The sequence below is a fragment of the Oncorhynchus gorbuscha genome, linkage group LG05 (genome assembly GCF_021184085.1).
Source record: "Oncorhynchus gorbuscha isolate QuinsamMale2020 ecotype Even-year linkage group LG05, OgorEven_v1.0, whole genome shotgun sequence".
NCBI classification, from domain to species: domain Eukaryota; kingdom Metazoa; phylum Chordata; class Actinopteri; order Salmoniformes; family Salmonidae; genus Oncorhynchus; species Oncorhynchus gorbuscha.
The window spans coordinates 53,249,322-53,262,583 of NC_060177.1; the positions used below are offsets into that span (position 1 = coordinate 53,249,322).

General features: G+C 44.2%; 1 protein-coding gene across 1 annotated transcript in view; it reads left to right on the forward strand.

The window, feature by feature from the left end:
- Nucleotides 1-13,262, forward strand: part of LOC124035150 (unconventional myosin-Ih-like) — a 54,762-nt gene that overhangs the window by 15,720 nt on the left and 25,780 nt on the right. Inside the window, exons 12-18 of the mRNA XM_046348569.1 lie at nt 8,458-8,538; nt 8,753-8,844; nt 9,111-9,205; nt 9,337-9,383; nt 10,237-10,317; nt 10,597-10,702; nt 10,879-10,996. Coding sequence (XP_046204525.1) covers nt 8,458-8,538; nt 8,753-8,844; nt 9,111-9,205; nt 9,337-9,383; nt 10,237-10,317; nt 10,597-10,702; nt 10,879-10,996 — 620 coding nt within the window. The remainder of the gene's footprint in view (nt 1-8,457; nt 8,539-8,752; nt 8,845-9,110; nt 9,206-9,336; nt 9,384-10,236; nt 10,318-10,596; nt 10,703-10,878; nt 10,997-13,262) is intronic.

Consider the following 13,262-nt stretch of genomic DNA (forward strand, 5'->3'; position numbering starts at 1 on the left):
AGCAGGGGTGTCAAAGTCAAATGGACGGAGGGCCAAATAAAAAATTTAGCTACAAGCCGAGGGCCGGACTGTTCGAATGTTCATTGAAAAAATTTTAAATGACGCATATAGTCTAGTGAACCTAATTGAACCTACTGAAAACCTAACAAATATATTCCAATATGATCAGATAAATAAAGCAATATTTTCTTATGGCTCTGTCAGTAATCTTTAATTTTCAACAGACACAAAAGACAAATGTCCTTTATATAAAAATCCCCATAACATGAACATTAAATGAAAGAAACCGGTATTCAAGGCACCATCAGTAGCCTATATTTTCTATTTTAGCAAAAGTGGGCTAAATTTACTTCAAAGAAAAAAACAATAATAGCAATTTTCTATCATCCACTCAACTGAAATATTTTTAAAATATAATTGGATTGAAATACAATAAAATAAAGTGCAAAAATCTATTAAAAACAAATATTAAACTTTAACTTTTAAACTTGAACTGAGTAAAAACTCTAAATATGTGTTCAGCAGTAAGTCGACTTCTGTGTGATGTTTTGTTCAAGTTCATCAAAGAAAACAGTTGTTCACACAGGTATGTGCTGCCAAACATAGACAACGTTTGAGCAGCCTGGATGCGCAGCTGGGGCATTGTGTCGGGGAGGAAACGGGCGAACTCCGCAGCACCCACTGCCGCATATTTTGCCCTCAGTGCATCATTGCATTGGAGGTCAATCAACTCCATTTGGAGGTTTGGTGGTGAGCTTTCCACGTCAACAGCAAATGGGTTACCGAGCAGTTCCAACCTGCTTTTTTGTGCTTCAAAGTCAGCAAATCGGCGTCGAAAGTCAGCGGCAAGCATACCTATTTTATCAGCCAACTGTGCGCTCGGGAACGCACTGGTAGAGAGCTTCTCTTTCATGGTCTGGCAGCTGGGAAAGTGGCTCAAATTTTCTTTCCGCATCTGCGTCTCCCACAGAGTCAGTTTGGTTTTAAATGCCTTCACTGTACCGTACATATCAGAGATGACACGATCCCGACCCTGCAGCTGCAAGTTCATTGCATTCAGATGACTCGTAATGTCACACAGAAAAGCCATTTCACACAGAAACATTTCGTCTCGGAGTTGTGTTGTGTCTTTCCCTTTGCTGTCCAAGAACAGACAAATCTCCTCACGAAGCTCGAAACATCTTTGAAGCACCTTTCCCTGGCTTAGCCATCGCACCTCTGTGTGATAAGGCAAATCACCATGCTCCGTTTCTAACTCCGTCAGAAATGCCTTGAACTGGCGGTGATTCAAACCTTTGGCTCTGATAAAGTTAACTGTGCGCGTGATGATGCTCATTACATGCTCCATTTTCAAGGCTTTACCGCACAACGCTTCCTGGTGTATGATACAATGATAAGCTGTCAGCTCACCTGTCGCGTTTTCCTCTTGCATCTTTTCCCGTATCTCCGTCACCAGTCCGCTCCTGTGTCCACACATCGCAGGTGCTCCGTCGGTTGTCAAACCCACGAGTTTTTCCCAAGGCAGCTCCATCTCATTTACACATCTTGACACCTCTTCATACAAATCATGCCCCGTAGTTGTGCCATGCATAGGACGTAAAGCCAAAAACTCCTCTGTCACGCTTAGGCTGGAGTCCACTCTGCGGATGAAAATTGACAACTGGGCAATGTCAGAAATGTCGGTGCTCTCATCCACAGCCAAGGAATATGCAATGAAATCTTTTCCCTTTTTCACAAGCTGCTCTTTTAGATTGATGGACAACTGGTCTACTCTCTCGGCAATGGTGTTTCTGCTCAGACTCACATTTAAAAAGAGTTGCCTTTTTTCTGGGCAAACTTCGTCACAAACTTTAATCATGCAGTTTTTGATGAAATCCCCCTCCGTAAATGGCCGGGCTGATTTAGCGATCTCTTCTGCCAAAATAAAACTGGCCTTGACAGCAGCCTGGCCTTGTGATTTGGCTTTTTTGAACAGAGCCTGTCGAGATTTGAGGCCTCGTTTTAATTCCTCTGCCTTTTGTAGCCTTTGTTCCATGTCCATATTCTTGTTTTTGTCCGCGTGTTTCGTTTCATAATGTCGTCTCAGATTATACTCTTTCAGTACCGCCACACTTTCTCCACACAGAAGACACACAGGTTTTCCAGCTACCTCCGTGAACAAATACTCCGACTCCCACCTTGTTTGAAACCCCCGGTTCTCAGTGTCCACCTTCCGTTTTGCCATTTTTGATGGGTATCTGAAAGTTAATTTTACTGTGATGCTGACAACTGCTGTGCCAATAAATATTGAAATGAAGCAGCCTACTGCTCGGTGCGTCACCGTTGCATTGTGGGAAATGTAGTATTGGTGCGTGTAAAAGATCTGCGGGCTGCCGGCTTGCTGCGGTCTGCGGGCCGGTTCTAATAATAAATCAAGATCATCCCAGGGGCCGTAAAAAACCTTCTCGCGGGCCGGATGTGGCCCGCGGGCCTTGACTCTGACATATGTGTTGTAGAGCATGAACCTACACCGCCTTGATGTTAGTTGAGAACGACAGGGTGTTGTCCAGGATCACGCCAAGGTTCTTAGCGCTCTGGGAGGAGGACACAATGGAGTTGTCAACCGTGATGGCGAGATCATGGAACGGGCAGTCCTTCCCCGGGAGGAAGACCAGCTCCGTCTTGCCGAAGTTCAGCTTGAGGTGGTGATCCGTCATCCACACTGATATGTCTGCCAGACATGCAGAGATGCGATTCGCCACCTGGTCATCAGAAGGGGGAAAGGAGAAGATTAATTGTGTGTCGTCTGCATAGCAATGATAGGAGAGACCATGTGAGGTTATGACAGAGCCAAGTGACTTGGTGTATAGCGAGAATAGGAGAGGGCCTAGAACAGAGCCCTGGGGACACCAGTGGTGAGAGCGCGTGGTGAGGAGACAGATTCTCGCCACGCCACCTGGTAGGAGCGACCTGTCAGGTAGGACGCAATCCAAGCGTGGGCCGCGCCGGAGATGCCCAACTCGGAGAGGGTGGAGAGGAGGATCTGATGGTTCACAGTATCGAAGGCAGCCGATAGGTCTAGAAGGATGAGAGCAGAGGAGAGAGAGTTAGCTTTAGCGGTGCGGAGCGCCTCCGTGATACAGAGAAGAGCAGTCTCAGTTGAATGACTAGTCTTGAAACCTGACTGATTTGGATCAAGAAGGTCATTCTGAGAGAGATAGCGGGAGAGCTGACCAAGGACGGCACGTTCAAGAGTTTTGGAGAGAAAAGAAAGAAGGGATACTGGTCTGTAGTTGTTAACATCGGAGGGATCGAGTGTAGGTTTTTTCAGAAGGGGTGCAACTCTCGCTCTCTTGAAGACGGAAGGGACGTAGCCAGCGGTCAGGGATAAGTTGATGAGCGAGGTGAGGTAAGGGAGAAGGTCTCCGGAAATGGTCTGGAGAAGAGAGGAGGGGATAGGGTCGAGCGGGCAGGTTGTTGGGCGGCCGGCCGTCACAAGACGCGAGATTTCATCTGGAGAGAGAGGGGAGAAAGAGGTCAGAGCACAGGGTAGGGCAGTGTGAGCAGAACCAGTGGTGTCGTTTGACTTAGCAAACGAGGATCGGATGTCGTCGACCTTCTTTTCAAAATGGTTGACGAAGTCATCTGCAGAGAAGAAAAAATCAACATTTGAATGAATGAGCAAGATAACAAAATTTGTCTTTTGGAAACAAAGTTGCAAACATTAGAAGATGAATTGGACCAGCAAGAAAATAGAATTAGACGAAACAGCATGAGAATATTGTCCTTACCGGAGGACGAGGAAAAAGGTGACCATACCAGCTATGTGGTCAAACTGATATCAGAGGAACTTCACGTGGCTATATCACCAGAAGATCTGGAATGATGCCACAGGATCGGCATGAAACAAAATGAAGCCAAATACCCAAGCATGGTAACCTTCAAACTGTGGAACTATCAAACCAAAATTAACATTCTGAGGTCACAGGGGGGAAGGAGATCAAAATCCACGGTTGGTCCATCCGATTCGGCCAGGACCTGTCTGCTAAGCTGAAAGAGAGACGCAAGGAATACATTCCAATCAGACAGTTACTGTAGGAAAAGGGGATCGAGCCTCAGCTCTGTTCCCAGCAGTGCAGCGGGTATGGAAGGGAACGCAAAGGATGGAATTCACAAGCGCCAATGAAGCCCTAGTTACAAGAAACCTTCCCAGTTGAAGGAGGAGAGCCCCCTTCTCCGAGAAGTGGACGAAGTAGGAAAAAACAATGAGTGCACTAGGCTACATACAGGGATGCCTAAGACCATCTTATTGTACATTGAGACCATATCCTTTCCCTCTCCCCCCAATACAATCTACAGTAGTGGCCAAAAGTTTTGAGAATGACACAAATATTAATTTTCATAAAGTCTGCTGCCTCAGTATGTATGATGGCAATTTGCATATACTCCAGAATGTTATGACAAGTGATCAGATGAATTGCAATTAATTGCAAAGTCCCTCTTTGCCATGCAAATGAACTGAATCCCTCCAAAACATTTCCACTGCATTTCAGCCCTGCCACAAAAGGACCAGCTGACATCATGTCAGTGATTCTCTCGTTAACAAAGGTGTGAGTTGACGAGGACAAGGTTGGAGATCACTCTGTCATGCTGATTGAGTTAAAAAAAACAGACTGGAAGCTTCAAAAGGAGGGTGGTTCTTCCTCTGTTAATCATGGTTAACTGCAAGGAAACACGTGCCGTCATCATTGTTTTGCACAAAAAGCGCTTCACAGGCAAGGATATTGCTGCCAGTGAGGTTGTACCTAAATCAACGATTTATCGGATCATCAAGAACTTCAAGGAGAGTGGTTCAGTTGTTGTGAAGGAGGCTTCAGGGCGCCCAAGAAAGTCCAGCAAGCGCCAGGGCCGTCTCCTAAAGTTTATTTAGCTGCGGGATCGGGGCACCACCAGTACAGAGCTTGCTCAGGAATGGCAGCAGGCAGGTGTGAGTTCATCTGCACACACAGTGAGGCGAAGACTTTTGGAGGATGGCCTGGGGTCAAGAATGGCAGTAAAGAAGCCACTTCTCTCCAGGAAAAACATCAGGGACAGACTGATATTCTGCAAAAGATACAGGGATTGGACTGCTGGGACTGGTGTAAAGTCATTTTCTCTGATGAATCCCCTTTCCGATTGTTTGGGGCATCCGGAAAAAAGCTTGTCAGGAGAAGACAAGGTGAGCGCTACCATCAGTCCTGTGTCATGCCAACAATAAAGCATCCTGAGACCATTCATGTGTGGTGTTGCTTCTCAGCCAATGGAGTGGACTCACTCACAAATTTTGCCCAAGAACACAGCCATGAATAAAGAATGGTACCAACACATCCTCCGAGAGCAACATCTCCCAACCATCCAGAAACAGTTTGGTGACGAACAATGCCTTTTCCAGGCATAAGGAAAAAGTCATAACTAAGTGGCACGGGGAACAAAACATCAATATTTTGGGTCCATGGCCAGGAAACTCCTGAGACCTTAATCCCATTGAGAACTTGTGGCCAATCCTGAAGAGGCGGGTGGAGAAACAAAAGCATGGCTTGGGTGGGAAAGGATGGAAGGTTGGGACAAGTGTGGCTTGGGTGGGTAAGGATAGGAGGTTGGGACAAGCATGCCTTGGGTGGGGTAAAGGGGCCAGAAAACAGGGAGAGTGAGGTGGAGAGGGATGGGTTTGGCTTGGGAGAGAGAGAAAGAAGGATTTAACAATACTACAATGTACATTTATTTAAAACATTTTGCAAACCTGATGTAAAATGAACAAGATGAATATGAATAAGAGTTCTGGACAGATTAGGAGATGTTGAGAAATTATTATTCCTTGTTTGTCTTTATAGCTCAGTTGGTGGTTGTTGGTGAGAGTGGAGCGGGGCTCTGTCCGAGGGAGGCCTGATTCACGCAGTCTCCTCTGAACAGTTGATGTCGAGATGTGTCTGTTACTTGAAAGCTGTGAAGCATTTATTTGCGCTGCAATCTGAGGTACAGTTAACTCTAATGAACGTATCCTCTGCAGCAGAGGTAACTCTGGGTCTTCCTTTCCTGTGGCGGTCCTCATGAGAGCCAGTTTCATCATTGCGCTTGATGGTTTTTGTGACTGTACTTGAAGAAACTTTCACAGTTCTTGACATTTTCTGGATTGACTGACCTTCATGTCTTAAAGTAATGATGGACTGTCGTTTCTCGTTGATTATTTGAGCTGTTCTTGCCATAATATGGACTTTTAACAAATAGGGCTATCTTCTGTATACCCACCCCTACCTTGTCACAACACAACTGATTGGCTCAAAAGCATTAAGAAGGAAAGAAATTCCACAAATTAACTTTTAACAAGGATCACCTGTTAATTAAAAGCGTTCCAGGTAACTACCTCATTAAGCTGTTTGAGAGAATGCCAAGAGTGTGCAAAGCTATCATCAAGGCAAAGGGTGGCTAGTTTGGAGAATCTCAAATCTATTTTGATTTAAAAAGGCATAGTGCCTCAAACTACAAAGAAGTACGTTGCATTATGTTTTTGTATGTTTTCTGTTAAATGTCCACTCAGCCCTCATGCTCACATGCTTTATGTATGTAATGTATACAATAACTATGTATTCATACTGTGACTCTCCCATATCATGGAATGCCCACCGCCCTCATATGACATGTCGGCCAAAAGGGTTTATCTGGTTCTTTAATGATAGATGGAACAGAGAAGGAAGGTTCAATTTGATTTTATACAGGACCAACAATTTATTGCATGGAATTTGCACGGGCTCCAAAAAAAGAGAGAAGCCTATTGTTCTTGAACACTTAAAGAGGTTGTCAGAAGATGTGGTTTTCCTGAAAATGTTACATTTAAAAAAAAAGGAGGAATTTATTATTTAAAGAGGAGCTGGGTTGGAGAGGCCTATGCTGCCACCTACTGTAGCAACAGCAGAGGTGTAGGCATCCTGATAAATAAGAATACATCCTTTTCCCGTATATCCCAGTACACGGACCAAAAAGGCCATTTTTCTAACATTGAATTGTACCTTATATGGTGAAAAATACACATTGATTCCATTGTATATCCCATCAGGGGCAAATCTTTTTTTTGTTGTTGATAGAATTCAAGCTATATTAGATCAAATCCAGACAGTAACTATTATTTTAGCAGGTGATCTAAAGCATTATGTACATTCGATAAGATTGGCAGACATAGAAATAAAAAAGGCACATTCAAGGGACCTCTAAAGAGGCTGAAAAATTATATCTCTACAAATAATTTACAGGACACCCGGAGATTACTATTCTCAGCTACGAAAGACTACTCCTGTTTTTCTCAAAGTAAAAAAAGCTATTCAAGAATTTACTACATTTCTATTTCCAAAAATGCTCTCAACAACATTCCATGATATAGTGATATTGGATCATTCCATACGCTTTCAAATGAAGGCCAGGCTGTTAGGAAGGGTAATGCAACCCCTGGGCCAGACGGCACTCAAACCATAGGACCTACTGAAGAGATGAGTCTTCAGTAAAGACATAAAGGTAGAGACAGAGTTTGCGTCTCTCACATGGATAGGCAGACCATTCCATAAAAATGGAGCTCTATAGAAGATGACAAGGTAGCTAGCTAACAAGACGAACTAGCTAGCTAGCTTGCTTGCTCACTGCGTTGTTGCTTGCATGAGATTGGCTGTTGTCTTGGGGGTGGCACTCAGCCTGTTAGGCATCATTCAGGACTTAAATGCCCCATGAGGGCTTAGATGCTCCACAAGCTTTTAACTCAAGATAAGTGACATTTAGATTGCTAACATTGTAACTTATAAACTGATAATAAACTCCAAACACAAATGAAAGCATGGCGTTAGCATAAAATGTACCATCGCTTAGCGTAGCAATCAATAAAAACGTATGCGCGGATCCATTGTGGTCTCCGCCGCTTCAGCCATAGTATTATTGTCAATCCATCATCAATACGTCCATACTCCTATTCATAGAGTTTGTTTTGTGATCTTCACAAAATAACTTTTTTATGTCACGATCATGAGATAAATAAGTTGTGATCTCGACATAATGAAGGAATATATTTATTTATTCATAGAATTTTGTATGTTACATTGTTATTACACTGTAATAAGGACCCCTGAAAATGAAGTGTTACCAAACCTTGTTGTGCTTTTAAATGTTTGAAAGCGCAGTGATAAAAAGTTTGGTGACAACCTAACAAAAACTTTGACATTGATTTTCCATAGGAATTTGGTCATTTTTTAGATGGTTGAAAGCATAGTGATAACACATTGGTAATTCAACAAACTTTCGGCTGTCTTTCTGATGTTGTAACAACCAAATATTACCCAATTGTCAATGCTGAAATGACGTGGTGTGCCCAGTGGGTTGTGTATGTTTCTGTTGAGTTTGACTCAGGTAGTATTCCCCTCACTTACCCATGTTTTCCTATCACCTATTTCATTTCCTCTTCAGTGGGAGCCTGTCCAGTTCTTCAACAACAAGATTATCTGTGACCTAGTGGAGGAGAAACACAGGGGCATCATCTCAGTGCTGGTGAGGACACACAAACAGCACCCTATTCCCTATCTAGTGCACTACATTTGATCAGGGCTCTGGGCAAAAGAAGTGCACTACATACGGAATAGGGTGCCATTTTGGACGCCCATAAGACTGAACCCATACAGTAACACGAAGCATCCTATTGGTCTTGGAAAGGACATAGGCTGAAATGAAATGGCGAGCAGTGATAGTCTTGTTGCTTTCTTAGGATGAAGAGTGCCTGAGGCCTGGAGAGGCCACTGACCTCACGTTTCTGGAGAGGCTTGAGGAAAAATTAGACAGTCACCCTCATTTCGTCACGTGAGTGTAGCTACCTCCCCTCCCTCCCCTCCCGGCCCCCCACTCCTGCATACGTACATGTTGACCACGCACAACCCTTCTCAAGGATATACAATGGTGTAACTTTATCCCTTAAGTCAACCTCCCTTATCACTTAAGCTCAAAGCCTTAAACATTTTGCTGATAGACCTATTATTGTCCCACCCTGTGAGTCGACACAATGAGCTAAGGCTCGGTCCTTACATTCCTCTCACACTTCATCCCTCTCTCCATCCCATTGACTGCAGACACAAGCTGGCTGACAAGAAGACACGTAAGACGCTGGAGAGGGGCAACTTTCGCCTTCTGCATTACGCCGGGGAGGTCACCTACTGTGTTGTGGGTAAGGGAAACCATGGTCTCAGGCCCAGTAGGGGCATTACTCTGCTCCTCAATGTCCCTACATGTCCTACTACTAGATTATTCAGGACACTCTCTCACATGTTGTTATTGTTGTTATTTGTGTCATCCCAGGGTTCCTCAACAAAAACAATGACCTGTTATACAGAAACATCAAAGATGTGAGTCTGCAGGTTTCTACTCATGTATTATGTGAGACGAGGAAGGGACTCTTCAATTGGTTCCTTAATTATTTACTCTCCTGTAGACTTATTGTAAATAATAGAGGAGGAGGGGAATTCAGTGAATTTGGCCAAAGGGTTTTGAGTATACACTTGATGGGTGGTGTGTGTGTGTGTATTTATCCCAAAGAGATCCTATTAAATTACTAGAGGGGCAATGTCATAAACCCTCGAAGTTCCAGAATGGGGGGAAAATGGCAGCCATATTGGTCAGGGAGAAATTCAAACTAGTCTAATTGGAATAAATGACAGAAGAAGAATAATCCTAAATTTTATTTATGCAGGAAAATGAAAGTAAAACGTGATATATCAGAAATTGTGTAATATAATTATTGTCAATCTAAAATATTGTAATATAATTATAAATACAGTTTATATGGGTATTATACAAATGTACTATATAAATAGCCTCTATGTATATATGTAAACACACCATAAATGACTACATTTCTGATTTTTTATGATACAATATTAGTACTTGTTGCATTTACAACTTGTAGAAGTCCTATCATCAACTGATTTCAGCTGAGGATTGACTGCATTGTTCGAATGGAATGTTGGCATATTGGCAGTTAATTTAAAAAAAATTATGGAATCATTCCTCTAAAACTGGCTAGCTAACATACAGTGCCGATCAATTCTTCAAATTCTTTATTTTACACAATATCTTATCACAGCACTGGCACCTCCTTGACCAAAAAGGCTGACCTTTCTCCAATCATCAGGTTCATGTCCACTCTGTTATTTTAATTCCTAATTATTTTTGTTTAACCCCCCCCCTCCCTACTCACAGGTGATGCGGCAATCTAAAAATACCATAGTCAGAGAGTGCTTTGCATCAAAGGAGTCGGATGGCAGGCGGCGGCCAGAGACGGTGACAGCTCACTAAGTTTTTCTCCCACCTCTTTCCCATCTGTCCCCCTGAAGTCACGATTACATTGTTTTTTTCCTTGTACATTGCCTCAATAGTATAACATATTAAATATAGTATGGCTGTATGGGGACGTACCGTTTTCAGAATAACCAACAACTAAGAAAAGCAATAGATTGCTCTGTGTTTAAATTAGATTATTTATTGTCCCCTTGAAACAACACTAAATTGTAAAAGCAGTCTGCTAGAACTGACACTGATTCCAGGCCTGTTTCTCTGTAGGTTGCTAGCCAGTTTAAGAGCAGTCTGCTGGGACTGACAGACATCCTCATGTCTAAGGAGCCCTGGTATGTGCGCTGCCTCAAATCTAACGAGTCCCAACAGCCAGGTGAGAGACCCTCTGACCTCCACCACGTGCACCACATCTTCACCAGCTGGTGGCACTTCCAAATTGCAAAACGGCAACCTGTCAACTGTGTTTATGAAGCAATTTCTCCTTCTTTCTTTCTCTTTTGCCCTCTGTCTTTCTCTCCTTTTGTGTGCATGCGCGCACACGCACAACAGGGCAGTTTGACGACGTGCTGGTTCGGCACCAAGTGAAGTACCTGGGGCTGATGGAACACCTTAGGGTCAGACGGGCAGGTTTTGCATACCGATGCCGCTATGACGTTTTTCTGCAGAGGTAGGACAATAGAACTTATTGCTTTAGCAGACCACGTTGATTACATTGTAGAGGGAGGAATTTCAGCCTATGATTTTGCCTTCACATGAGCTGTTGATATTAGGGGCCTGGTCCAAAAATTGCATCCACCTCCCAAACGTAAAATATATTTTCACATGACCCTGCTCTTGTACAGTAAAATAATTTGCACACCACCCCCCCCCCTCATAGAATGAACTCAAAATAAGTCAGATGTTCAACATTGTGATGCCATATTTAAATCAAATCAAATCAAATGTATTTATATAGCCCTTCGTACATCAGCTGATATCTCAAAGTGCTGTACAGAAACATTTACATTACATTTAAGTCATTTAGCAGACGCTCTTATCCAGAGCGACTTACAAATTGGTGCATTCACCTTATGACATCCAGTGGAACAGTCACTTTACAATAGTGCATCTAAATCTTAAAGGGGGGGGGGGGGGGGGAATACTTATCCTATCCTAGGTATTCCTTAAAGAGGTGGGGTTTCAGGTGTCTCCGGAAGGTGGTGATTGACTCCGCTGTCCTGGCGTCGTGAGGGAGTTTGTTCCACCATTGGGGGGCCAGAGCAGTGAACAGTTTTGACTGGGCTGAGCGGGAGCTGTACTTCCTCAGTGGTAGGGAGGCGAGCAGGCCAGAGGTGGATGAACGCAGTGCCCTTGTTTGGGTGTAGGGCCTGATCAGAGCCTGGAGGTACTGAGGTGCCGTTCCCCTCACAGCTCCGTAGGCAAGCACCATGGTCTTGTAGCGGATGCGAGCTTCAACTGGAAGCCAGTGGAGAGAACGGAGGAGCGGGGTGACGTGAGAGAACTTGGGAAGGTTGAACACCAGACGGGCTGCGGCGTTCTGGATGAGTTGAAGGGGTTTAATGGCACAGGCAGGGAGCCCAGCCAACAGCGAGTTGCAGTAATCCAGACGGGAGATGACAAGTGCCTGGATTAGGACCTGCGCCGCTTCCTGTGTGAGGCAGGGTCGTACTCTGCGGATGTTGTAGAGCATGAACCTACAGGAACGGGCCACCGCCTTGATGTTGGTTGAGAACGACAGGGTGTTGTCCAGGATCACACCAAGGTTCTTAGCGCTCTGGGAGGAGGACACAATGGAGTTGTCAACCGTGATGGCGAGATCATGGAACGGGCAGTCCTTCCCCGGGAGGAAGAGCAGCTCCGTCTTGCCGAGGTTCAGCTTGAGGTGGTGATCCGTCATCCACACTGATATGTCTGCCAGACATGCAGAGATGCGATTCGCCACCTGGTCATCAGAAGGCGTAGAAACCCAGCCTAAAACCCCAAACAGCAAGCAATGTAGGCGTAGAAGCACGGTGGCTAGGAAAAACTCCCTAGAAAGGCCAAAACCTAGGAAGAAACTTAGAGAGGAACCAGGCTATGTGGGGTGGCCAGTCCTCTTCTGGCTGTGCCGGATGGAGATTATAACAGAACATGGCCAAGATGTTCAAATGTTCATAAATTACCAGCATGGCCCAATAATAATAAGGCAGAACAGTTGAAACTGGAGCAGCAGCACAGCCAGGTGGACTGGGGACAGCAAGGAGTCATCATGTCAGGTAGCCCTGAGGCATGGTCCTAGGGCTCAGGTCCTCCGAGAGAGAGAAAGAAAGAGAGAAAGAGAGAATTAGAGAGAGCACACTTAAATTCACACATGACACCGAATAGGACAGGAGAAGTACTCCAGATATAACAAACTGACCCTCGCCCCCCCGACACATAAACTACTGCAGCATAAATACTGGAGGCTGAGACAGGAGGGGTCAGGAGACACTGTGGCCCCATCCGAGGACACCCCCGGACAGGGCCAAACAGGAATTATAATTATATATATGCAACAAATCTTCCACCAACAGATTTGTGTGAATGCAGCACACAACCATTAAACAAATCATACTGACTTCGGCAACTTCAATATCATGGTTTGCGTTAACACCACAATAAATAGACTATGTCAATCTTTAACCAACAGAAAATACATCCCTCCCTACCATGTAGGTTCTACCCAGTATTGAATGTCATTGAACATTTTGGTGTTTTGTAACAGATGTCTCTTTCCATTCATCAAATGGCCGCTGCACAGTTTAGATTGATTGAATGGTTATATGTCAGTAAAAAAAAGAAAACTGTTGTGGAAATTACCACCAGGGATACCTGAAGTTAATTGTAACAAGTGCGCTGAGAATCGGGATGCAAGTACAGGGAGCGAGTGTTTTAATAAATAAACAAAACCATAA